The sequence below is a fragment of the Sorex araneus genome, chromosome 3, assembly GCF_027595985.1.
Source record: "Sorex araneus isolate mSorAra2 chromosome 3, mSorAra2.pri, whole genome shotgun sequence".
NCBI classification, from domain to species: Eukaryota; Metazoa; Chordata; class Mammalia; order Eulipotyphla; family Soricidae; genus Sorex; species Sorex araneus.
The window spans coordinates 35,496,257-35,522,312 of record NC_073304.1 but is presented as its reverse complement, the minus strand read 5'-3'; the positions used below and the strand labels follow the sequence as shown (position 1 = coordinate 35,522,312).

Sequence of the window (26,056 nt, the reverse complement as noted above, 5' to 3'; positions counted from 1 at the left end):
CTCAGGAATTTCTCTGATAGTGCTTGGGAGACCATTTGGGTTGCTTGGAATCAAACCTGGGTCAGCTGTGTGCCAGGCAAGTGCCCTACCTGCTGTACTATCACTCCAGCCTTAGCTTTTTGTGGCTTTCTTCCCTACTGGAATAGGAGTTCCATGGCTGCAAGGGTTTGTCTTATGTTGCCCTATACCTCATTGGCATTTAGTTTCTGCTCTCAGTAAGTACTAGCAGGTTTTACAGGAAGTCACTGAGCTCCGATTTGGCAGCTTTCAGCCAGGCTGGGTCTGAGTGGGCAACAGAGAAGAGAGAAGGGGGGGTGGACAGCTGGGCTTTCCGTTCCCAGATCTTTTTCCTGGACCTCTAGCAGGATGATCTTTTCTTCCGTCAGCAGGCCCCGAAACGCCACCCACCCGGTGTGCTTCAGCAGGAGGACTCCGAGCGAAGGAAGCTCTGGGAGGGAAGGGCACTTCCTTTCAGCACTTGCAGAAGACCACTCAGAGCTGCACAATGTCCCATGCTGTGAGAGGTTCAGGGCTGCTGATGTGCTGACCCCCCTCAACGTTGCTGTCACAGAAGGGGCTCTGGAGCCATCTATGGGCAGGAGAGAAATTCTCAGGTGACTCCCCTGGGGAGTGTTACGTTCAGAACCGTGGTTCTGTGAATTTGTTTTGAGCAGTGTGGTTTGTGAAAGGGGCAGAGGTGCTAAGGCTGCATTCTCACAGTGGACTGAGGCACCCACAGTTCAGTCCACCCTGGGCTGTAACTCATGGGCCTCTGGAAGGGGGCAGTGGAGCCCAAGAGTAGGAGAAGCTGAGTTCCAGCTCACCGTGGCCTTTCCCACCTGCCTGTCTGTCTGTCGCTCCCTCAACAAGTAAATCCTGAGTCGTGGGGTGGTTGTAAAATGCTTAAAGGATGCATTTAGCACAGTGTCTAGAATACCCTCATGAAATGCTGACTAGTACTAGAGTTCAGCATCTATTTGGGCTACTTGTGTCTGCATTTCTTTTTTCTTCTTGGTTTTTGGGCCACACCTGGTGGTGCCTAGGGCTTTCTCCTGGCTCTGTGCTCAGGGATCCCTGCTGACAGAGCTGGCTGGGACCAAATGTGGTACCACCATATGGCCAACGGAGTTCAGTGCCGAAGATTGAACTCCGGTTGGCCACTCACCAGGCAAGCGACCTACCTGCTGTCCTATCGCTATGGCCCCATGCCTCCATTTCATGACCTATAAAACCTGAGGTTCACCTGTTGCTTCCCATTGTCTGCCTGCACTGTTGTAGGAACCAGGGGTTAATGTTCATAGGCTTCGAAGGCCTGGGCTGGGGTGGGATGGGGGACCACATGAATGGAGCATTGTTGTGCAGTTGAATGGTCTGGCTTTGTTCCTGGGTCTTCAGTGTTTGGCTTCCTGCAGTTAGAGTCCCCTGTTAGTTGCTGGAGGTCCTCAGATGGCTCAGCACTGTGTCCCTCACCTGCTCACCTGGTCTTCCCCTGCAGGGCTCCTGCTGAGTTGGGGTGGGAAGCTGCATTTCCTCTCTCAGGAGCTCCCCAGGAATCAGGAATGACAGAAATGCAGCAAGTATGCCCCACACGCGGAACCAGTTCTGAATAGGACATTTATTGGAGAGGTTTTGCAGGAGGCGGTGGACGCTTTAATTCCCAAGGCTGTTGGTGGCAGCTTGTTGCTGGCTCCAAACCCTTTAACTGCTCAATCGCCAGGGCTCTGGGGGCAATGCAGCGCCCCAGCCCCGCACAGCCTTCCCAGTGCCCAGATGGGAGCCCTTTTGAGGAAAGCGGTAGGTACCCAGGTGGGGCCGGCACAAGGGGCTGTGAAGGGTGCGGTGACTAGTTCTGTCTCCGCTTTGTGTTTTTAAGCTTTGCCAAACTCTTTTGGAACTTGATCCGTCATAAGTGTCTCCCTCGGGGTCAGGGACCGTGGGCCCCACAGGAAGCATACTGTCCAGGTTACTTCTAGCAGAAGGAGTGGCTGTGAGCTCAAGACTGGCTTCTTTGGGGGTGATTCCAAGGGGTTTTGCCCGAGGTCTCAGAAGTCTTCTGATCTTTAAACTCTCTAAACTCTCTCTCTCTCTCTCTCTCTCTCTCTCTCTCTCTCTCTCTCTCTCTCTCACACACACACACACACACACACACACACACTTGCTCTCTCACACACACTCACAGATAGACACACATACTCTCACAGGTCCACATGCACAAGCGTGCTGGGGAAAGCAGAGTTAATCTCCTGTTCTTCCTGGTTTCTTCTTCCCAGAATCCACAGAGGGTGGTTATTTTGGATGAAAATCAAATCGTGGTGGGTGGAACAGGTGAAAGGAAGTTCTCCTCAGCTGGGCCTGGGGCAGTGCCCACCCCTTTGGGATCTGTGGGCTGCAGGAGCAGGGAGGCGGGAGGTCCTGTTTGCTCCCTGGCTTCACTTGATTCCGTCAGGCCCGGATCAAGGCTAGCATTTCCAGGAGCAGAACTCTTTTACCAGACCAAAACACTCCATGCTCTGTGCACCCTCTGGCCCCCAAATCTACGGTTTGGTGACAGCTGTCAGCATTGAGGGGACCCTCCCTAGCATTATTGGGACCAAGGGTCTCGGAGGCCATACAGTGCCCGGGATTGAACCCAGAGCCCTGTCCCTGCCAGGCATGCATTCCAGCCCTTTGAGCCGTCTCTCTGGCCCACAGTTCTTTCTTCAAATGAACCCTTTTTAAAAAACTCTCCCTTCTCCCTCCCTGCCTTTGTCATTGTTGCGCTGTCCTGGGGGAGGCACATATGCCCGCAGTGGTGCTCCCCGGAGACCACTTGTGAGCTGGTGCCAGCGCCCGGCCGCTGTGCTCATGCAGGTTTGCACTGTCCAGTGGTGTGGCTTGTTATGGTCGTTCTGCTGCACGGGGTGTGTGTGTGTGGGGGGGGGGTGCGGGTGTGTGTGTGTGTGTGTGTGTGTGTGTAGTTATGGTCGTGCTGCCATGCAGGGTGTGTGTGAGTATGTGTCTGTGTGTGGGTGTGTATGTGTATGTGTGTGTGTCTGTGTGTATTGTGCTTACGCATGTGCCTGTCTGAAGTGCTTCCTGGTCATGGCGCTCGTGTAGCTGTTTAGTTGTGGTGTTTTGGGGGCAGGGAGTGGTTTTGGAGGGGCTGCAACACTTTTTGTGGGGTTTATACACACCTGCCTGTGTGGTGTGGCCAGAAGTAACTGTGATGTTATGGGCATCCCAGACAGCAAAGCTGCCCACGTGGTGCTGGGTGTGTGTGGGACACCAGGGATTTGAACTGACTGTTCACTTGCAAGGTAGACATTCCGTGCACCATTCCTTGGCCCTGTGAGCTCTCGGGGCCCTCTGGGCTTTCTGGCCTCCCTTACCCCCACCCTGGTGTGCTCTCAGGCCCCCTCTGGGCTCCCGGGCTGTGTAGGAACTCTCCTGCTGCAGAAGAGAGCATTCTCCTCCCACCTGTTGGGTGAGTTTCCTGGGCTTCCTGGGTTGAGGCTCCTTAGACAGAAAGGCAAGGATGGGGGAGGGTGGGTACTAGTGGGAAGGGACTTCTGGAGGTGGGGCAAGGGCTGGGGAGTGCTGAGCCTCTGAGGACTGATGCTGTGTGACTGTAAATCTGGAAGGTTTGCCTTGGGAAGCCTGCTGTCCTAACATCTCTGGGGCGGGCACTAGAGCGAAGGTTAGGGTGGTGCTGGAGATCCGCTGGAGCTCTCTCTTCCTGTGCTGCCTGAGGGGTGAGGAAGGCCTGGGCGGTCTGGCCCTATGGAAGCTGCTCACTGAAGCACCGATCAAGTGTGCACACTCCCCTGGATCTGCATTTTTGCTCTTAGAATTGGTGGGGGGGGGGGGCTGTGTTTTTGGGGAGCTGCCTTGTTGGCAGCCTTGCCTGATAATTCTAAATTCCACCGAACCCTGAACTGTCCAGTTGTCATCCTAATGGGAGATTCCCTTCTGGGTCCTACCTGCTCTCTTAATGTTCTAGCATGGAGGGGATGGGGTGAGGGGGGACAAGGGGGACTCCTCCAAGCAGCTGCTTCAGAAGCATTTTGTCACCTCCACCTCCTTTTAGCCCGGGTAACACCCACCGCAGTTCTCCACGAAAGATGCATGTCTTCCTAGGCATGTGCTCAGGGCGCTCCATCTCCACCCATCTCGGCCACACTTGGCGCTGGGCTGCCCACAAAGTCATTGCCAGTCTCTTCTGTGCCTGCCAGCCTGACCTCCGGCGGCCAGTTGCTCAGGTGGTCTGGCCCTTTGGGATCTCACCTGCTGCTGCTTTGCTGCTGCTTTTATACCACTCTCCTTCACCTGGCACAGTGAACTCCTCACTCAAGACTCAGCTAAAGAGTGGGGCCAGAGTACTAGTACAGCAGATAGGGCGTTTGCCTTGCACACGGCCTCTCTAGATTCAATCCCTGGCACCCAATTCAGTTCCCTGAGCTCTGCCAGGTATTACTGATCCCTGAGCACTGTGGGTTGTGCCCCCAAAACACACACAGACAAAAGACTCAGCTGAATTGCTGCCTTCTCCCGTAAAGCTCTCCTGATCCCCCAGGTGGCACAAGCTCCTCCTCCCTCTTCTGTGACTGTGGTATATTTATTCCTACTTCAGCACAACACCCAAAACGTTGCTTGGTGGATGATCTGTTTACTGCATGGTTTTTTCCTTCTAGAACTCAGATCCTCAGAGACCGGGACAATGCCTTATTCAGTCCAGTATCCCCAGGGCCTCACACCCTGCTCAGAAGTGTTGAATGAATTCCCACACTGGAGGCGATTTGAACAGCACACCCTCTCTCTCCTCCTATTATCATGCACTCATCTTGTTTCTCCTGTGAAAGTATCAGTTGTCCGGGAGTGGGCTGTGTGTGTGATTCATCTTTGTGTCTCCCACAATGTCTTTGCCCAAAGTGGATACTTAAAAATACTTGGTCAGTGAATTCTGGTTGTTTTCGTTGCAGACGTATGCAAGGCCTTATGAGCCACGTTTCTACCCAGCTCCTTCTGCACCACACCTCCACCCAGACCAGTGCATTCTGACACCCACAATTTAGAAAGCGCAAGTAGTGATAATTCCCAAATTGAGAGTGTGGTGCAAATTGCTCACTGCCTCACCCCCTTTGCAGCTGGTTAGGGGCAGAGCGAGGGCTGCAGGGCCTCTGAACTTTTGATAATGCACATTCTGCTACTTTCCCCGGCACCGTGCATCTCTGTCTTGGCTTGCCCATGTCTGCCCTGAATCTGGACATTGTTTTTCTTTAAAAACCCAGTGTTGAGGGTGGCTTTTATTGGTCACCTGTTTGCACTTTTGCTGCCTTGTGTCGTCTTGAATTCTCTTCCTGCTCAGGCCTATTTTCCCTTATGTCTCACTTCCCCTCCAGTACACGCTGTCTCCGCTTGTGGAAGGGCTGAGGAATGTGCCCGGCCTGCTACAGTGAAGGCGCTGACTCACTTATACCTCATTTTCTGGTTGACCTTCGGTTGGGTATGGATATCAGATTGTTTTTCCTTTCCAGCCGAATTGTTTTGTATTTGCCTTGTATGATCATAGCTCACATCAGCGTTCAGGCCACTGATAGTGGATAAACAGGTTGGTGGGGGAGGTGGGGTCATGTGTAACGTCTCATTGAAATTACTTTGAGATATGGGTCGAAATGCCAGTCAGAAAAATACCTTGCTCAGAGGTGCTGTGATGCTTGAATAATAATTTAACCCTTATCACTGCAGTCTTTAGCTGTGGGCTTATTTTTGCTCTTGTCGTGCTTGGTTTGTGAGATGAGGAATTTGAAGGTGGCTGAGGTCAGGTGGCTTGCCCAAGGCAACCCGACAACCAATCAGGTGGGGAGCTGGGATTCCAGCAAGGTCTGCCAGACGCAGACCCTGTGAATACATGTAGTACACTTGATCTTTGTGCCACGTGGACCCCTATTCACATGAAACTGTTGGTCTCTCCTCACTGAGAATGCAGGAACTGAAGGAGCACCTCTCTTCCTTTCTGAAGTCAGCTGAGTTTCTCCAGTGCCTTTGAACTTGATACATTGTAAATGCTGAGGTTCCTGAAGGAACCAATTGCAAAAGCCATTTCTGTTTGCTCCCCACCAACCCTGGCTTTGAAGCCTAAAACCTGTGCGCTTTGCAATGGAACAGGCCCCACAAGACTGTTAGCTTGTTTGCAGGCTTGGGTTCCTTGTGTTCTTCTGATAAGAAACCATGTCCCAGGGATCCGTTTCGACCTAGAGATGAAAGAGGGCTGTGGGTTTTCTGGGAGATTTGGACTTGTGTGGTTTCTAGTACTCACTTTTGCTGAAGCATCTTTTAGAGACATTGTTTCATTACCTTGCCTAGCATCCGGCTTTGCTTTATACAGTAGCAATTTCTCCTAGGCAGTAATTGTTCTCCTTTTCCTTGAAAATGTGTTTCTGTGAAACTCTTTTCACAGAAAAAGAGTTTTTTTTTTCTTTGGTAGACAAATTTTCCTGAGATATTTGTAGAATTTGCAAACCCCCAAATGGTTCCTGGCCTCCTTTTTCTGTCCTCCAGTGTTTTTTTTTTGTGGGAGTGGGGGGGAAGGAGGGTGCTTATCATTGAGCATGTGGCCTGACAGGCCAGTGGTGCTCCCAATTGAGCCCCTTATTGAGGCCAAATATTTTGGGGATGCCGGGATAATGGAGCAGTCCCTCCCCCAGTGGCCTCTCTGCTGATTGGAAACTCTCTGGCAGTGATGAACGTGGAAACTCACTGGTCTCTCTAGGAGGAATGAGCTCCAGTCTTGACTTTGAGCAGTGTTTGCTCTGCGCTTGGCTGCCGGAGTGGGGAGAGGTGCGCCAGACACAGCCCACGACCTTCCTGCCGGAAGTTGGTGAGCACCTAGTGTACACCATTCCTGAGAGGCATATAGGAGAGTGTGCTAAAGAGGCTTAACCCCCCCGCCCCCCCAGGTTCACTGTCAGTTCTGGAAGAAACTCTTGCACTCAGGAACCCCATGGGTTTACGTGATTCTAAATGGAACCCCAGGATATTCAAGTTCAAAGAAGTGTGTGTGTATTGCAGTCCAGTGGCTGCTGTAACACCACCACAAACTCAGTGACTTAAAATAACACCCGTTCTTAGGCCTCTGCAGTCAGTGTTGGTCCAGATCGCAGGCTTTGCCCTGCTCCTCACTGCAAAACCAGTAGCCTGGCACCTGCCAGTCTCCTATACTGCCCCTCAGTTCCATTGCCACAACTCCTGCCTCACTCCTGCCATATCCCCCTTGTAAGAACCTTTCAGATAGCATCAGGCTGACCCTGAAAGCCAGGATTATCTCGCCATCACAAAATCCTTAATTTGATTGCATCTTCAGTCTCCCTTACCATTTCGGGTGACATTCATAGGTCCCTTCTATTTATAGATCAGGATGTGGCTATTTTGAGGGGGAGCATTATTAAGCCTCCAAAAGTGTGAGTGTTTGAAGAGGTTGGAAAATAGTTGAGGCAGTCTTTCAGAAGGAGGCAGTTTGGCTACATTTTTGCTTGACAACATGAAAAGAGTTGGGGACACATTTCAGGTTTGGGAAACAACACGAGCACACGTTGGGGTGGTAGATGGTGGGAAGAGATGGGTGTGTGTGAGCCGTCCTCCCCCGAAACAAGGTGCCAGGGGCTTTCCATTGCTTCCAAACAGCTCGAGGGAGCTTTTTCTGGCCCTCATACTGCACTGCAGACTTCCTCTCCATGGACACCCAGAGTCCTTCCTTCCCAGCAGCTGTGGCCCTGCTTTGGTGCCGTGGACCACACTTGGTGGCCTCTTGCTGTTCCTGGCGGAAGGAAAATGAACTCATGAGGGAAAGTGAATTAGAACCAACTGGCCTGGGTTTGGATGGTCCAGAGAAGTGGCCCCACAATTCATAGGGGCCTCAGTGAGCATCGTGGTGATCCCATGGAACTGTCTCTCCCCAGGGAGGCGTGCATGGTCCCTGCTGAGGTCACAGAGGACCTGGAGTCCCTGGGGATGGCTTCGAGGTCAGAGGGAAGAAACTGCTCAGGAAAAGGGCCAAGAGCCAGACCGTGTGGGGGTTTGTCCTTCCTGGGGGGCTGGGGTGAAGGAAGAAGCTGGCTTCTGCTGGGCTTCGGCAGGAAACAGCGGGGGTTCAGTGTGCAAGGGGGTGCTGACTGAGCTCAGGGTCTCTCTCTGGGGGTTCCCATTGTCCCTCCTCTTTGTGTGGAGAAGTAGCTGCTTTTCTCTGTGCCTCCTTTCTGGGGCCCTCGCTGAGGAGATCCTAAAAAGGCAGTTGTGGGGGTTGTTCCAGCAGCACAGGCTAAAGGCTCTTTGGCTTTCCTGGGGTTTTGGGGGTTTTGCTGGGTGGGGGGCGGGGATTGAGCCAGCCAGAGCCCTGCACATGTATGAGAGGCAGGCGTGGCTGGCGAGCTGGTGGACCATCTCCAAGGAATTCATAGTGCAGAGGTGACTGACGTCATGCAGGAGGGCAGGACTCTGGCCCCGAGCTGAGGGTGTGGACGCCGAGTGAATCCTACTCTGCGAGGGGTCTGACGCGGTGGAGACGCCCTTGCCCTCCTTCTGCCCCTACTCGGCAGGTGTGGTGTGGGGCTCCCACTTCTCGGGTGCGGGCTGAAGGGTGGGAGGTGGCAGGGTGACATCAGCTGTCTCCACACTTGGGCGGGTCTCCAGAGTGCTGGCCATGGCAGGACTCGTGCCTCTGTGTCCACATGCCCCCTGCTGTCCTCTCAGGCCACTGGCCGGGAAGAAGGCCTGAAGGGAGGGGGGCTGAGGCAGAGGTTCTCCAGATGGTTTCGACTGGCCCCCCCAGAGGGACCCTCCTTTCTCAAGCGGGTGAGTATGGGGGACCAACGAGGCCTGACAAGACATGGGGCAAGCGGGAGGGACAGTGAGCTGGGGTCACTTACGCTGCGGGCAGGTGAGGTTCAGGCAAGGAGGCTGGTGCTGAGGCCGAGCAGGGAGGAACATGTGGGGTGCCACCCGGCTAGTAGTGCCGGGGTGCTGGGAACCGTTGGGGCCTGCCGTGGCCTGCCTGCCTCCCTCTCTGTGGGGCTGGAGGGAAGGTCCCTGGGAGTGACCCAGGGAGGTGTGGGCCGGGGCCGGAGGAAAGGTGTGGATGATGTTCCAACTTGCAGAGGGAGGTCAAAGAGAAGCCAGTCTCCCTTCTGCCCCTGGACGCCTAAATGTCTGTGTCTGAAGTGTTTCTTGGGCCCTCCACACAGCGAGGGCTTTTCCGGGTGGGACTGAAATACGGGGTTTCCTGGAAGATTGACTCTCAGACTGATGCTTCATGTGCCAAGAGGGTCAAGGCATGCTGGGTGCTGGGTGCTGGGTGCTGGGGCACTGGAGATGGGGCACATTAGGATGGGTGGATGTGGACAGCTAGCCAGGTGGAGGGGCCGCCCATCACCTGCTCTCAGCCCCCTTCCCTCTCCCTGTCTCTTCACCCCCCATCCCCCAGTACACACTTTCCCCAGGGGAGAAAGGAGAGCTGGATTCTGATCTTCCTGTCTTCCTGTTCTGGGGGTGGGGAGGTGGGGGGAGGACATAGCTGGCAGAGCCAGGGGGTTGCTCCCAGAACTTCTTAGGGGACCCTGCAGTGCCGGGGATGAAACGAGCGCTCTGATCCAAGCAGAAGGTGCCAAGAGCGAGTTGCCGTGTCTTTAGACCCCGGGCGGTCCCGCCAGTGCTCGGCCTCGTTTGTACTTGGGCTTTCCCTTCCTGGGTGTCCGGGCTCTTTCTCAGTGGGACCCCTGCCCAGGAGAGCCTGTGCTACTGTCCCCCTCCACCCCCCGTCCTCTGGCATCTCTTGTCACCCACCTGCTCTGTCCTCCCTGGGCAGTGGCCCTGTGACTTGGAGCCTGTGTTGGTGGCTCCAGCCAGCCAGAGGCCACTTGGCAGAGGCACAAGGTAAGGGGCTTTAAAAGGCATTTATTTTGGTAGTTTTCTAATTTCTTTTATATCTTGGGTGGTCTCCCAGGTGATGCTGAGGAGGCCCAAGACCGTCCCCCACACCGAACCACAGGCCAACTGGGCTAGTGGCTCAGTGCAAGGGTCCAAGGACCCCATGCTACTCAGCCCTGCAATGCAAGGTCGCCTCGGGGGTGCAGGGGTGCGGGGTGCGGGGGCCCTAGGGCTGCACCTGGTCATACTCTGAGGACCAGTGGGTTCTTGGGCTCAAACCAGAGTCCACCATGTACACGATGCACGTTACTTAACCCTGGTGCCATCTCTCCGACCCGAGCAGAAGGGGTCTTAACTCTCACCCTTCACCTCTGCTCTGTCTTTGTGAGGGTAAACAGAGTATCATGTTTAAAAGCCTTGATCTTTTAAGTCTTAATTTCTCCCCCACAGCTTCTCTGAGGTGAAGGCTGAGGGCTGTGACTAATCCCTAGCCCGTGGCCCTGGCCTGCTTGGAAATCCTTCACACGGTGGGCAGGAGGAGAACATTCCATCCGGGCTCCAGCTCGTGCTCTTCTGGGCCTTGAGTTTCTGACCTGTAAGATGGGGATCAGAGCAGCACCCAGAATAGCCTACTCTGATAACAACCGCGGTGGCTGTGGGAAATAAATGGCTTCTTACTACGTCTCACACTTAGAACTTTTGAGCTGTTGACTCTTGGGCTTTGTTCCTGTCCCAAGAGCATTCAGGTGTGGGTGCTGCTTTGAAAACTTGCATGCGTGGTGTGCGGATGGACTGTTGCATTCAAGAGCAGGACTTTGGTACCTGGGCCTGAAGGCTGCGGCATTGCCCTCCAGAGCTTTCCCTACGGAGCTCAGTCGGGGCTGGTGTGTGTGTGCAGGGGCAAGGCCGCCCCCTGGAGACTGTGGCTCCAACTGGCACTTGGCCCTTTTCCACGCTGCTTCCCCCGCAGAGGGGCTGGGGGCAGGGGTGCTGAGGCAGGTGCTGGCTGGGTACTTTCTCCTGTGCTACGGGGTAGCTTGCTCCTGCCCTGCCTTGCTGTGTCTGCGGGAGGCCCGTTGCTGAATCTCAAAGGCTCCAGTGGAGAGGGAGGAGAAAGCCGCAGAGTCACCTTTCTCTGAGGCTCCCCAGATGCCGTAACCCAGCTGGTGATGCATGGGGGTCAGGGTGTGCCGGAAGGGAGAGGCCTCAGTGCTGCCCGTGGGCCCTCATCTGCAGCATGAGAGATTCATGGCAAGCATGGGATGGGGCTGGAGACACAGTGCCGTCTTTGAGCTGTCCTGCTGGGCCAGCATGCTTGATCAGTAGGTCTTAGGACCTGGGCTGGGTCACCATGGTAGGCCATGTGCCAGGTGGCCCTGAATGAAGCTGGGAGCAGGCCGCCTCCCGCTAGTCAGATGCTCCCTTGCAAGCCTGCAGTTGGATGTTGGGGTGCTGGGAAAGGAGAAGGAGGGGTCTCAGGGCAGCCTTCTAGGGTGGTGTCTGCTCGGAGACCCAAGAATTGGGTAGAAGTTACCCAGATGAAAGGTGTATAGAGAAAGGAAGAGGAAGAAAAACACGCTCAGGCAGGAGAATGCTTATGAATGTCTGAGCCTGGTGGTGCTGGGCAGGGCTAATGTGGGGGCAATTTCAGGGCACCTTCTAGTGACCCTAGCCTGTATTCTAGTAGATTCTGAGGCCTTGACAGCAGGGGTAGAGGTGAGAGGGCGCTTTTCCCTGTGGGCGTAGCCAGCTGGTGTGTCTCTGTGAAGTCACGCCCTGGAGTTCTGTCCGCTGGGGAGGTGAAGAGTGTCCCTGTTCTTCCCGAAGGCCTCCACCCCTCCGGGCCTGCAGCTCGGAGCCCTCCTGTGCTCTGCCACCTTCTCTCAAAGAGAAGGAGCACCCCAGGCTGTTTGCCTCACCTGGGAGCAGTTTCCTGTTAGCTGAGCTCAGGAGAGAGGCCACGCACGGCTGGCTCAGCGCTGGGGAATTTCCTGTGTCCTCAGCCTCTGGATGGGGGTGGGTAGGTGGGGGGGTGGGCTTGTACCACTGTGTGTGTGTGTGTGTGTGTGTGTGTGTGTGTCTCTCTCTCTCTCTCTCTCTCTCTGCTGGTCCTGTCAGTCAGGAGGTTTATGTGGGGGTAGGGGGGCTTGTACCAGAGGGTGTGTGTGTGTGTGTGTGTGTGTGTGTGTGTGTGTGTGTGTTTGTGTCTCTCTCTCTCTCTCTCTGCTGGTCCTGTCAGTCAGGAGGTTTATGTGGGGGTGGGGGGGCTTGTACCAGAGGGTGTGTGTGTGTGTGTGTGTGTGTGTGTGTTGTGTGTATGTGGTGTGTGTGTGTGTATGTGGTGTGTGGGGTGTGTGTGTGCGTGTGTGTGTGTGTGTGTGTGTGTGTGTGTGTGTGTGTGTGTGTGTGTGTGTGTGTGTGTGTGTGGTGTGGTGGGGATGTAGGGTTTGAGTTTCACATGGCTTCAACTTTGGCCTGGTCTTCTCTGCTAGTCCTGTCAGTCAGGAGGTTTATGGTTCCTGGGGAAGAATCAGTGCCTGGGGATTTTGCAGCCCTGGGGAGAAGAGCTCCCCCTGGCTTGTGTGAGAGGAAGAGCAGGAGCTTGCTGGGACCGTTAGCATCCTGGCCTGCGCCCACACTGGCCGCCTCTGCCATCTGAACGGTGCTGCCCCAGGTCTGCCTGTGGGCGCCGAGCATTGGCTGGGCAGCAGGACTGGCTTGGGTTCCTTCAGGAGAGGGCATGATGGCAGGGCTGGCAAAAGCGTCCTCTCTGGCTTTGGAGACTCATCTTTCTGAGCCTTCTACTGTCCGCTGTGGGAGAGGCTGCGGGGAAGGAACTCTGCCAGCATCTGGAGCCTGCAGCAGGCGCCTCCTTGGTGTCCAGAGCTGTTTGGTTTTAGATTTTTGGGGGCCACACCTGGCAGTACTCAGGCTGTAATACTGGCTCTGTGCTAAGGAGTGACCCCTGGCAGTGCTTGGGGATCACATGGAGTGCCTGGGTAGACATTGTAAGGCAAGCACCTTGGCCCCTCCACTCCCAGACCTATAATAATAATTATTATTGTTAGTTATTATTATTGTTTGGAGAATATTTCCTTGGGGGGGCACCCCTGCTGTACTCAGAGGTTACTCCTGGCTCTGCACTCAGGGATTACTCCTGGCAGTGCTCAGAGAACCATATGGGGTGACAGTGATTGAGCCAGGGTCAGCCCTGTGCAAAGTCAACCCTGCACTGTCCACCTTCATTTTAGCCTGTTTTGTGAGATATCTCCACAGAGATTCTCAGGGGCCACCAGGCCCACACTCTGGTCCTTGGCAGCAGGTAAGAGGCATGCAGTGCCAAGGACGGAACCGGGGACCTTCTACATGCCAGGCATGTGCTGCGGACTTGTGAGCATTCAGGAGTCTTGACCCTTTATCTGTTCTGTTGCAGAATCTCCCTGGGGTGCCCCTGCCGGGCAGCGATGCCAGGATGCCCGTCTCTGCCTCCACTCGCCAGGATGGCAGCCAGGAGCGGCCGCTGAGCCTGACCTCCACCACCTCGTCGTCCGGCTCCTCCCGTGACAGTCGCAGCACCATGGAGGATCCCAGTGGCCCCGAGGCGTCCACAGAGAACGGGGCCGGCTCCCCTCGAGCCCGGCACGCCCCCAACAGCAACAACTCCAGCAGCTGGTTGAACATGAAGGGGCCCCTGTCCCCCTTCAATGGCCGGGCAGCGGCTGGGCCCGTGCACAAGCTCAGCTACCTGGGCCGTGTGGTGCGGGAAATCGTGGAGACGGAGCGCATGTACGTGCAGGACCTTCGCAGCATCGTGGAGGTGAGGCTGGCGCCTGCTGGGCAGGGAACTGCCTGGTCTTGGGGTTAGCCTGCCTATGCCCAGAAGGACAGACACTGCGACACTTCCCTGGCTCCTGCCCTGGCAGGACATGGGAGGCCTGTGGGCCATGGACAGGAGGAGTTGGGGCCGTGGAATCTTCAGGTTCCCGCAGACTCTGCGCTGTGTCCTGGGCAGCAGGAATGGCTCTGCTCATTTTTATTTTATTATTATTATTTTTTGCTTTTTGGGTCACACCCAGCGATGCTCAGGGTTACTCCTGGCTCTGCACTCAGGAATCACTCCTGGTGCTGCTTAGGGGACTATATTGGATGACGGGGATTGAACCCAGGCTGGCTGTGTGCAAGGCTGTGTGCCCTCCTTGTTGTACTATTACTCTGGCCCTCTACTTAGCTTTTTTGTTTGTTTGTTTGTTTGTTTGTTGGGCCACACTCGGCAATGCTCAGGGGTTACTCCTGATTCTGAACTCAGGAATCACTCCTGGCAGTGCTTGGGGGACTATATGGATGCTGGGAATGGAACCTGGGTCGGCCATGTGCAAGGCAAACACCCTCCCTGCTGTACTGTCGCTCCCCTGGCCCTGAGTTCTTGGTGTTTGAACACTGAGAAGAAATGGGCCCTGGATACCTGTTCAGTTGTTTCCTGTGGGGTCGTGGGCCACAGTTTTCGCCACCCCACCCCTTGTCCCCTGAGTATTGAGTTCCTCATCTATAAGTTGAAGGTACAGCCACCTCCTGGGCCACACAAGTGAGGTGTTCGGCTGGGCAGGGCACTTGGTAGCCAGCTGAGGATGCCCCCAGTCCTCCATGGAGGAGTGCTTGGGGGATGCTGGGAGCAGGAGGGTTTTGGGGTACACCGGGCTCTGAGCACCTCTTCCTCCCTACAGGACTACCTCTTGAAGATCATTGACACGCCCGGGCTCCTGACTCCCGAGCAAGTCAGTGCCCTGTTTGGGAACATAGAGAACATCTACGCCCTGAACAGGTAGGCACAGGCTGCCTCACACCACACACTGCCCACACAGCCCGTCCTGAGGCCCGGGACGTGTCTGGGGAGTCTCCAGACTCTTGTCTGGTACCGAGGCCCAGTGACGGAGCTCTTGCGCCTTGTCCTGCTCATGGGTACCAAGAGCTGCCCAGAGGAGGGACTCTGAAGCCCATGCCAAGCCCTGCATGGCACCTGGGAGTTGGTGTGTGCTGGGTCCAGGTTGGGTGGTGCCCTGGGTGGATGCTGGGCCCTTCCATGTGCTTGATGCTCACCCTCTGGGTGGCCCTTTTTCCCTCCTCATCTTCCTTCTTCACTTCGACCCCTCTCCGCCTCCCCACTTTTACGCTGAGCCTGTAGGATGCCAAGCCTCCTGTTGGCGAGGTAACCCACTAGGGGAGCCAGGGACCAGGTGAGATGCGATGGGGGTGCAGCAAGGTTCAGCCAGGAGCTGCCTTGGGACAGTAGCTCCTCGGGGATCGGAGTGTGCCCCCTGAGCCTATAAACTACCGGCAAAGATACTGGTGGGCTGGCATTGCTTGGATAGGAAGAAGTTGCACAGACCCCTTCCTCTGGCCAGAGGAACTTCCTGTTCCTGCCAGTATGAGCTGGAGACTTCTGGAGGGACCGGAACAGACAAGACTGAGTCCAATGGTGGGATTGGGATTGGGGAGGAGCAGGGGGAACTTTTTCTAGGTTTCCTGTGTCCCCCCACCCCCCCCACCCTGTCTAAGCCCAGAGGGTACTGAGACTTAGCCACCCTCTCTCCCTGTGCCTCCCCCTTCCCAGTGCTCTTCTCTCCTCCCCCCTTTAATTCCTGCCGTTTTGTGTTTAACTCCTGCGCACAGAGGAGCTGCCTCCCCCACTGAGGTGGGTACGTGTGCCCCCTCTCCCTCTCCTGCTTGCTGAGCACGTGGATCTCTGCCCCCTCCTTCTGGGGTGGCTGCCCCGGGCAGGACTTGCTCTGAGGAGGTGCCCGACCCTCCGGCATGACACCAGGAGTTTGGGGCTGGGGGGAGGAAAGGGTGTGGCATGTTGGTGGCTGGAGAGGCTGTGAGCCTCTACAGCCCCAGGCCTGATGACCCTCACTTCCCCCAACCCTTAGCCAGCTCCTCAGAGACCTGGACAGCTGCAATAGTGACCCCGTGGCAGTGGCCAGCTGCTTCGTGGAAAGGGTAAGAGAGCAGGGGCCTTGTCCAGCCTGCCTGGGGCTTCAGAGGGAATCCCTCCGCTCAAGAGCCCTGGGGTCTCTCTCCAGGAACAGCAGGAAGAGCCAGGGACTGCCAAGTGATGCCCTGTACAGTTGGGTAGCAAGAAGTATCTGTAGGCCCTAGGGAAGGGGGGCAGAGTGGGCTCTACGGATCAGAACCTTCTCTCTCGCACAGCCAGGTTTCTAGTCTAGGGCCTCGGGGATGACTCAGAGGACTAGAGCATGTGGGAGGCTTGGGCTTGTTCCCCAGCATCTCATAGGCCCTTGGGCAGTGCTGGGAGCAGCTCCTGAGCATGGCCAGGCCTGTTCCCCAAACCCTTCACAGGGGCCGGAGAGATAATACAAGGGTGGGATGCTTGCTTTGCACATGGCCAACCCTGATTCAATCCCCAGCATCACATGTGTTCCCCAAGCCCCTCCAAGAGTGATCCCTGAGTTCAGAGCTGAGAGTGAGGCCTGAGCACAGCCAGGTGTGGCCCTCAAACAGACAAACAAACAAACAGAAAATCCAAAGCCCCCATACATGCCTATCTCCAAATGGGAGTCACCCTGAAATCACAAGTTTTGTTTCCTTAGAGCCAAGAGTTCGATATCTACACCCAGTATTGCAACAACTACCCCAAGTGAGTAATTGGGCGTTGGGGAGCAGGGGAGGTGGCCTGGCCCAGGGGCCCCCTGTGGGTCCGAGGTGGTGATGGCCCATCCCTCACAGCTCGGTGGCCGCCCTGACGGAGTGCATGCGGGACAAGCAGCAGGCCAAGTTCTTCCGGGACCGCCAGGAGCTGCTACAGCACTCCCTGCCCCTGGGCTCCTACCTGCTGAAGCCCGTGCAGCGCATCCTCAAGTACCACCTGCTGCTCCAGGTAAACCCTTCGTGCCTCTGAGCCAGCTGGCTCTGGGAGGGGGGTGCTGGGAGAGGAGAGACTCCTCGGACCACCTCGGATCTCCCTTGCAGGAGATCGCCAAACACTTTGACGAAGAGGAGGATGGCTTTGAGGTGGTCGAGGATGCCATCGACACCATGACCTGTGTGGCCTGGTACATTAACGACATGAAGCGGCGGCACGAGCATGCGGTCCGGCTGCAGGTGCCCTATGGTGCTCAGGGCCCGGGTTGGGGGCACAGGCAGGGCCTGGCAGAGTGGGTGCAAAGGGGGGCTGGGTGGAGCCGAGGCTGGCGGCGAACCAGACTGGGCTTCTCTTGAGGGCTCTGGCGGGGGGTCATGGGCAGCCTGACCCAGGAGTGCGGGGGGCATCCCTGCTGCAGGAGATCCAGTCGCTGCTCATCAACTGGAAGGGGCCGGACCTGACCATCTACGGGGAGCTGGTCCTGGAGGGCACGTTCCGGGTACACCGCGTGCGCAACGAGAGGACCTTCTTCCTCTTCGACAAGGCGCTGCTCATCACCAAGAAACGGGGCGATCACTTTGTCTACAAGGGGCACATCCCGGTAACGCACCCCGTCCCCACCCCCACCCCCAGCCCGCCTTGTCCGTTCCCTTCCCCACCTGTGGAGTTGCCTGTGCAACTCTTCACTGCAGACGGCTGCCCCGCCCCCCCCCCACCGCCGAGTCCCTGATGGCCCCTCTCTCCCTCTTCCTCCACAGTGCTCCTCCCTGATGCTGATCGAGAGCACCCGGGACTCCCTGTGCTTCACTGTCACCCACTACAAGCACAGCAAACAGCAGTACAGCCTCCAGGTGAGGGGCCTGTCCTGGGTGGGGACCGTGGCTGCCTATGCAGGCGAAAGAGGCCACCGACATCCCAGCACAGACCCCCTTTTCCCTCTATGGAAGTGCCATCTCCCCCTGCCCCCCACCACCACCCCGCTCCCCTCCTTACCTCCCCACTCAGCTCCAAGCCTTTGGTGAGCGCCCCTGAGCTCCCTGCCCTGTGGATCCTCCTAGGCCAAAACAGTGGAGGAGAAGCGGAACTGGACTCACCACATCAAGAGGCTCATCCTGGAGAATCACCACACCACCATCCCGCAGAAGGTGGGTGGCCCGGGGTGGGGGAGGGGGATGGGGGGTCCCTCTGAGCTCACTGCAGGGTTTGATGAGGCCCCCCACCTTACCGATTGATATCGGCTCTGCTGGGCAGCAGAGTCTGCCCAGTAGGTGCCATAGGCAAAGCCCACCTCAGGGAAGGGGACACCCCTGCGAGGCTGGCGAGGGAGTCTGGGCCCAGAGTGGCCCCGCACTGGGAGTAAGTGGGTGGGTTTCCTCCCTTCCAGGCCAAGGAAGCCATCCTGGAAATGGACTCCTATTGTAAGTGCCCCCCCCCCCCCCCCCGCTGCCCTCGCCCCTCACTCTGCTTCTCTCCGGGTGTGCTTTTGCTGACACTTTGCTTCTGTCGAGCAGGGGCAGAGTGGGGGAGGGGGTGCAGGGCTGCGGGATCCCGGATTGCAGAGGGTGGAAGCCGAGAAAGGGGATGGGGAGGGAGGTTGGGGCTGGCTGACCGGCCAAGGTGACGGTCTCTGCGGCCGGATTGTGTCTCTTCTGGTGCAGATCCCAGTCGGTACCGCTATAGCCCGGAACGGCTGAAGAAGGCGTGGGCCTCCCAGGATGAGGTGTCCTCCCACGCACGCCAGGGCCGCCGGCAGTCGGGTACGGGCAGGGCCGGGGTGGCTGCAGGGGGGCTGCTTCCCAGGGTGGGTGATTCCCCCTCTCACCCAACGAGCACTGGAGTGATTCATGATCCGAATGGAATTGGGTGCAATCAAGAGGGGCTTTCTGTGTTGGCTCAAAAGAGGTTGATCTCCAGGCGGTGCTGAGCAGTGCTTTTCTTCCTTCCTTCCTTTCTTTCTGTTTTCTTTTTTTTTGTGCAATGCTCAGGGCTTATGCCTGGATGTGTGCTCAGGGATTACTCCAGGCCGGGTTTGGGGGACCATATGGGGTGTGTGTAAGGCGAGCACAGGCCCTATACTATTGCTTCAGCCCTGAGTGGTGTTTTTCTGAAGAGGGGACAGTGGCAGATAAATTCGGAAACCTCTAATCTCCAGCGGGCTCTGGCTGGCACGCATCTCCCAGGGGGTGCTTGTGCCTTTGCCTGCCAGGTGTGGGCAGGTTTTCCTTCTGGGTGCCTGGGTTGCTGCTTCACTTGACCCGGGGGACCTCTTGCTGCCACGTCATGTGTGAGTCAGCCAAAAATCAATCTCTGTCCCTGCCGGTGGCCCCTGCCTCGTTCTGGAACAGCAGAGGCAGGACGTGGGGAAAACAAGTTAGATTTCCCATGGCACCAAATCCAGACAGGAAATATTGACTTTAGGTCTCAGGGAAAAGTTCCATGTTCCTCTGCTGCGTTTTCTTCCAGGACTGGCCTTGTTGCTACTGTGGGCCTGGACTCAGTAGAACGAACCATCTGTTTCAAAAGAGAAAGCCTTGTTTTTCTCCTTAGCTCCTATGGTGACGAGTGTGTGGGTTTTTTTCCGTGTGAGGCCCGGGGACGAATTGGTGGCGGCGGACTGTCTGCCAAACTTACCCATGAGACCGCCCCACACTCCCCCATGGGGTGAGAACCAACGTGGAGAGTTTCAGGAGTGAGTGGGAGCTGTGCATTGCACATTGATTGGCCACAAACCTGAACAGCTTTTTGCTGCGCTTTGGCCTTCTAGAAGGGAGAGTCATCCGGGCTTTGGGAAGCTCTCATGGCTGTGCTTTGTTTGATCCTGTTCCCAGAGGATCTCCGAGGCAGATATGCTGAGGTTGCAGAGAAGTGTCTATGGGTCCCTATGTTAAAAGCCCCATGTTGGGGGTCTTGCACCTCCCCCCCTGTCCTCCCATTTCTAGTCTCTTTTACAGTCTGCCTCCTAGCCCTCTGTTTTCTGTGGACAGGTTAGAACTTTGTATTGGGAGCCTAAGTATCAGTCCAGTAAGAGCTGGTGGTCACCGCTACAGGAAAATTCCCTCTTACATCAGTATCCAAATGAGTCACCCAGGCACTGAGGAGTTTTTTAGAGCTACATGTGGCTGGCAGTTTATCCTGCAAAAACTCAAAATATTGGACTTTATGTATTTCCTTCTTTTTGTTTGTTTGTTTGTTTGAACCATCGTGAAAGAAACTAAACATACCGCAGACCCATGCTTTTTAATACAGGGGATACCAATCACAGTTGAATTTTCCCCTTTTTTGATGTTGGTACTACAGCCTCCCGGAGAAGTGAGACTTGCTAGACGCTCCAGGACCCCTGGGGTTTAGGGGACTATGGTTGCCATGGAGACAGCCTCTGTCTGAGGTGTTCATCTCTCCAGGGCAGTGTCTTGGTCTCCCCTTTCTCAGCAAGCTTCTGTGTTGTAGCCCCTCTCCTTCTCTCTTAGAAGCCAGTCCATCAAGTGTGAGAAGTGTGTCAGTGCAGGTCAGGGACCCCTGAGTGGGAGGATAGCACCCTAAGTGGGAAGGCCACCACTCTGACAGCCCCCAGCCCGTCAGCCTTTATGCTTCCCCAGAGCTGAGGTGGGCAGATAAGTTCACTCTGCAGATAATTAAGGCCTATGGCCATCATCTCTCACTTAGTGAGTTTTTAACTGGGGGTTGGGGCATGCCTGGTAATGCTCAGGGGACCACATGGTGTTGTGGATGGAGCTCGGGGCTCCTGCATGCAAAGCCTGTAGCCCTTTGAGCTATTCCTGGCCTTATGGAACTTTTAATTTGTTTTTATTTTATTTTTATTTTTTATTATTTTTTGCTTTTTGGGTCACACCCGGTGGTGCACAGGGGTTACTCCTGGCTCTGCACTTAGGAATTACCCCTGGCGATGCTCGGGGAACCATATGGGATGCTGGGAATCGAACCCTGGTCGACCGCTTGCAAGGCAAATGCCCTACCTCCAGCCCCCTGTTTTTATTTTTGTTTTGGGGTTACAACTGGAGGTGCTCAGAAATTACTCTCAGGGATCACTCCTGGTGGGGCTTGCAGGGGACCATATGGAATACCAGGGAGCAAACCCTGGTCACCCACATGCAAGGCATACACCCTACCCACTGTACTATCACTCTAGTCCCCTTTATTGAACTTCAAAAAATTATTTTTGGAAATGAAAGAATAGAACATTTTATCTCATTTTATAATTACTTTAGAATGACTAGGCTTTTCCTTAGATTATACAAAATGTGTGCGTGTTGCGTGTTGTGTGTGTACCTGTGTACACGCACATGTTCTTGCTCCTGTGTGCTTGGATGAACATCTCTGGGGGAACAAGTGACTTCATATTATCTCCTGGTCAGGAACAGTTTGGGAGACGTCTGTAGTGTTACCTCCCGGTCCCACGGTGGCTGTGGGTGTCCTACTCTGCATGCTCAGGTTGGAACGAGCCAGGCTCCTTAGAGAGGGCCATGTCCCCTTCCCCTGCCTGCCCATCAGGCCTGTCCCTGATAGGGGACCCGGTGGGGACATCAGCAGCCTAATGGATGTGTTTTGTATCCTGTCCCCAGAGCCTGCTCAGCCCCCGCACAGCCGGGCAACACTCCCCAGCGGGCAGCGCAGCTTCATGGTGCCAGGCCTTAAGTTAGGCCGTAGAAAGTCGGGTGCGACCTTTGCTTTCCAGCTGGGGGATGCCACAAGGGGCTGGGCGTTGGGGACTGCTTGGTGTGCTGTGTGCTCTTCGGGGAGCGGTGTGACTTTGCTTGCGGTGTGCCCAGGGCCTGAACGGGGGCGGTGGGGGGTGTGCAGGTGCTGATGCTGGGAGGCGGGGCTGCCCCCTGTTCCCCCACCATGGCTGAGGTCCCCGGGCTGGGTGGGGTGCTGCTGAGGGCAGCCTCGCCTCAGGCCTTCAGGCCGTGTGCAGCCAGGCAGAAGTGGACTTTGAGCTGGCGACAGGCGGTAGCGCTGTGAGGGGGACCCGGCCAGTCCCAGCTGTTTCCAGGCCTGTGCTGACTCTACCCACTTGCCTCCTCAGAGCCCACCAGACACCTGCTAAGGCAGCTGAGCGAGAAGGGTGAGTGCAGGCTGGACCGACCGGGCGCGGGTGGGCTCTCAGGTCCCTCAGAAAATCACCTGGGTGGGGGCAGAAGGACAGTTTCAGAGGGGCCTCTCCCTCGCTTCCTCCCTTGAAGGAAGCCCATGCGCGCCTGGGTCTGAGCCCTCTGCCTTGTGCCCTGTCCTGGGGTCACGAACATGTACCCTGCTCTGTCTCTTGGTCACTTCCTGGAAAGCCCCAGAAACCGAGTGAGGGTTCTGGGCGTCAGAGCCCCCAGGAGGCCTTCCCAGGGCTCTCTGGGCTCTTTCTCCTGCTTATCACTCTCCCTCCTTGCCCCCTTCTCCTCACCCATGTGGCGGGACCTGGTGGCGGTGGCAGCAGCCAGAGCAACAGGAATGAAGGTAAGGCCAGAGATGGGGGAGCTGGACAGAGAAAAGGGGGCCGGGAAGCCCCTGCCCCACCCTATCCCCTTCACCGCTGTTGTTTTCTTTTAGTCAGAAAGTCTTCTCAGGCACTCGCTGTGCACTGGGCTCTGTGTCACAAGGGTTTCAGATGCCCTTGTCCCCGGGACCCTCCTTGGAACCGCCCCCTTTCCTGCCCCAGCAGCCCCTGACAGGTGTCTGGCCCAGCACTGTCCCGCTGCCCCTCACTCTGGGCCTCTCTGGGCCTTGAGTCCCTGCTCAGGTCCCATCCGCTTCCCCCTCGACCTTCTCCCTCTCCCCCAAACCTACGCCTTCTCCCTCGCCCCGTTTCTGGGGTGACCCTGGGGAGGTCTCTGGGAGGCCTCCCCAGCCCTGACCGGCAGGAGGACGGGAGGTGACCTTGTGGCCGTTACTAGGGGGTCTTGTGCTCTGAACAGCATGCCGGCAGCGCCGGCACTCTCCTGGACTTCGGGCAGCACCCCCATCCTCGGGGCCCACGGACGGAGGCAGGGGTTGCCCCTGAGGCGCAGGAGGAGGAAGAGGTGGAGGAGGAGGAGGAGGAGCAGGAGCAGGAACAGGCCTTTCAGGTCTCTTTGGAGGCCCTGGTTGGGCCTGACGACAGCAAGAAGGGGGCTGGGCCAGAGCCCCCAGGCTCGGAGGAGGAGGAGGAGGAGGAGGAGGAGGATGAGGAGGAGGAGAGCCTGGCAGTGGCGGAGCAGGTAGCCGACTTTGCCAGCTCCCTGCTGGCCGCCCTCCACTGCTGGCACTATCGGGCCAACGCTTTACTTTTCTCCCGGGGCGCTATGGTGAGGTGTCTCTCTGATCTCCCCTCCTCCTTGCATGTTCCCCGGCACGTGCATGTCCACCACGAGTGCTCTCCCTGTCCTCCCCAGCCCTCCTGTCCTGTTCCTTTCCTCCAGCCATCAGCACTTCTTAACCCAGCACTCACGTGTCATGCCCCGGTGAGCCCCTGGCATGTGCTGCCCGGTGCTGGGCACTAACTGCTACCCACGGAGCATGATGAAGGGGTGTGGGCAGTGGGATGGGAGGAGCCAGTGCACGGGGGAGGGATTGAGGGGCTTGGGTGGTCCAAGGCTGCCTGCCTCCCACACGGACCTGAGCCTGGCCCTGGCCCGAGGCTGGCTGGTGACCACCGTCCTCACAGGGCTCAGGAAGGAGGCGCTGCCCAGGTTGGGAGGCCTCCACTGCCCACTCCTGGGCACTAACGACATCCCCCTGGCTGCTTACAGGGGAAGGGCCGCCGGGAGTCAGAGGGCTCCAAGGGCTGCCAGAGGCCCAGTGGCCAGTCTCCAACCAGCGCTGAGAAGCGCCTGAGCACCGAGTCCATCTCTTCCCTGCCTGAGGTGAGCTGCCTGCGGGTGAAGGGGGCAGTGCACGGGGCCTGGAGCTGCTCCCCAGGCCTACAGTTTGGGCTTCCAGGCATGAGTGTCCCTTGGGACTTTCGGGAAGAGGGGTCCTTGTTGACCGGGCTCTTCCCTTGGGGTGGTCTGGCCCAGGCTCGTGACTTGGGGAGCAGAGATCTCCTATACGAACCAGACGAAGGGGACCCTGAGCTCCTGGCCCCTCCCTGATTCATGCTCACCCTCATTGCCTGGGTTCTGAACGACGGCCCCTTTCTGGGCTGGAGTCCGGCTCACGGGAGTTGTCCATGCCGTACCAGGTGGAGCCTGAGCCTGTGCCTGGGATGGAACAGGAGGTGTTTGGTGCGGAAGGCCCCGGCCCCGAGGAGATGCCCTCGCACACGGAGTCTCCAGAAGCCCTGGAGAAGCAGCTGGACGTGCCCCAGGGGCTGCTGGGGATGGACAACCCTGATGACATGGTTGATTTTGTGGTGGCCGAGAGAAGCGAGGACCTTAAGCCCCTGAGCAGTGGGGAGGAAGAGGAAGAGGAAGAGGAAGAGGAGGAGGAGGAGGAGGAGGAGGAGCTGGGGGCCACCCAGGAGCCTGAGAGCCTCCTGCCGCCCTCCGTGCTGGACCAGGCCAGTGTCATTGCCGAGCGGTTTGTCAGCAGCATCTCCCGGCGCAGCAGCCTGGCCCTGGAGGATGGCAAGTCCAGTGGCTTTGGGACGCCACGGCTGACCAGCCGGAGCAGCAGCGTGCTCAGCCTCGAGGGCAGTGAGAAGGGCCCGGCCCGGCGCGGCAGCCTCTCCGACTTCCTGGGCTCACAGGAAGTGGAGAGTGGTGGGGGGGCCCCCACCGAGAACGGCTCCTCTGTCAATGGGACCGAGGCCCCCGGCCCCAGCTGCCCCGCAGAGCCCGAGAGGTCATCTTGTAAGAAAAAGGAATCGATGCTCTCCACCCGTGACCGGCTGCTGCTGGACAGAATCAAGACCTACTATGAAAACGCGGAGCACCATGACGCCGGTTTCAGCATCCGGCGCCGGGAGAGCCTCTCCTACATTCCCAAAGGGCTAGTGAGAAACTCTGTGTCCAGGTTCAACAGCCTTCCCAGGCCCGACCCCGAGCCCTTGGCTCCCCTGGGGCCCAAGAGACAGTCAGGCTCCCGGCCAGCCTCATGGGCCCTGTTTGAGTTCCCGGGACCAAGCCAGGCAGGTGCAGGGGAGCCGGCCCCTATCACCGATGCCGAGTTCCGCCCGTCTTCCGAGATTGTGAAGCTGTGGGAGGGGATGGAGTCCTCCGGGGGGAGTCCTCGGAAGGGCCCCAGCTCAGGCCACGTCAATGGCTTTGACCTGCACGAGCCGCTCTTCATCCTGGAGGAGCATGAACTGGGGGCCATCACCGAGGAGTCGGCCACGGCCTCTCCCGAGAGCGCCTCCCCCACCGAGCGGCCCAGCCCGGCCCACCTGGCCCGGGAGCTCAAGGAGCTGGTGAAGGAGCTGAGCAGCAGCGCCGGGGGCGAGCTGGTGACGCCGCTGCATCCCCGCATCGTGCAGCTCTCCCACATCATGGATGGCCCCATGAGCGAGCGTGTCAAGACCAAGGTCTACCAGCTGGCCCGCCAGTACAGCCTCCGCATCAAGGGGAAGTCGGGGGCGGCCCGGCCGCCGCTGCCCTGGGAGAAGGCGGCTTCTGAGAGGGACCTGCAGGAGGCAGCTGGAGAGCTTTCAGGTGGCAAAGGTACAAGGACAGGAGGGAATGTGGGTGGGGCGGGGGCGGGGTGGGTGGGGAGGGGGCACGGCGGGGAGGGGCCTAGCTGCCAATCTGGGAGGGCCTTTTAGGAGGCTCAGGAGAAAGGGATCCCTTCTGAAGAGCCTCTCCTCATGGTTGCTGGGGGTGTTGCTCAGTGTGGAGCTCTCGTCCTGCCCATGTGAGACCCAGGGTGGGATTCTCAGGGGAGCCATGGCTCTGTCCAAGCCCCAGGGCTGAGCTTCCAGCCCCAGATGAGCCTTTCACTGCCTTCCCGACCCTTCTGCCCAGGAGGGACCCTGTGGCCAAGGCCAGTTTTCCAGAAAGCAGGAGCTTTTTTTTTTTTTTTTTAAATTGAATCACCATGAGATACAGTTAGAAAACTTTCATGTTTGAGTTACAATGATCAAACACCCATCCCTCCATCAGTGCACATTCTCCACCACCAGTGTCCCCAGTATAACCCTCCTTTCCAACCCTCCCCCTGCCTCCATGGCAGACAATTTCCTTCATGCTCTTTCTCTACTTTTGGGCATTATGGTTTGCAATACAGATAGTGAGAAATTATCACGTTTGGTCCTGTATCTATTTCCAGCACACATCTCCCATCCTGAACGATTCCTCCGTCATTGTCTTAGTGATCCCTTCTCCACTCCAGCTGCCTTCTCCCCCAGCTCATGAGACAGGA

The 26,056-nt window shown here is 57.2% G+C and overlaps 1 protein-coding gene across 11 annotated transcripts in view; it reads left to right on the top strand.

Annotated features, from left to right (window-relative positions):
* The window catches only part of PLEKHG3 (pleckstrin homology and RhoGEF domain containing G3), a 43,375-nt gene that overhangs the window by 15,540 nt on the left and 1,779 nt on the right, over window positions 1-26,056 (top strand). For 3 of the 11 annotated variants that reach the window (XM_055132778.1, XM_055132774.1, XM_055132775.1), the window contains exons 2-18: window positions 13,331-13,714; window positions 14,619-14,716; window positions 15,822-15,891; window positions 16,503-16,549; window positions 16,639-16,789; window positions 16,882-17,013; window positions 17,193-17,375; window positions 17,533-17,625; window positions 17,833-17,919; window positions 18,159-18,192; window positions 18,433-18,531; window positions 21,355-21,447; window positions 21,819-21,857; window positions 22,218-22,240; window positions 22,699-23,067; window positions 23,512-23,625; window positions 23,943-25,359. In XM_055132778.1, the coding sequence (XP_054988753.1) occupies window positions 13,370-13,714; window positions 14,619-14,716; window positions 15,822-15,891; window positions 16,503-16,549; window positions 16,639-16,789; window positions 16,882-17,013; window positions 17,193-17,375; window positions 17,533-17,625; window positions 17,833-17,919; window positions 18,159-18,192; window positions 18,433-18,531; window positions 21,355-21,447; window positions 21,819-21,857; window positions 22,218-22,240; window positions 22,699-23,067; window positions 23,512-23,625; window positions 23,943-25,359 (3,394 nt within the window). In that variant the 5' untranslated portion in view covers window positions 13,331-13,369. Of the gene's footprint in view, window positions 1-595; window positions 615-13,330; window positions 13,715-14,618; window positions 14,717-15,821; window positions 15,892-16,502; window positions 16,550-16,638; window positions 16,790-16,881; window positions 17,014-17,192; window positions 17,376-17,532; window positions 17,626-17,832; window positions 17,920-18,158; window positions 18,193-18,432; window positions 18,532-21,354; window positions 21,448-21,818; window positions 21,858-22,217; window positions 22,241-22,698; window positions 23,068-23,511; window positions 23,626-23,942; window positions 25,360-26,056 lie in introns of those variants that run through there. The other 8 variants (XM_055132776.1, XM_055132779.1, XM_055132781.1 and 5 more) reach the window with 8 other exon arrangements.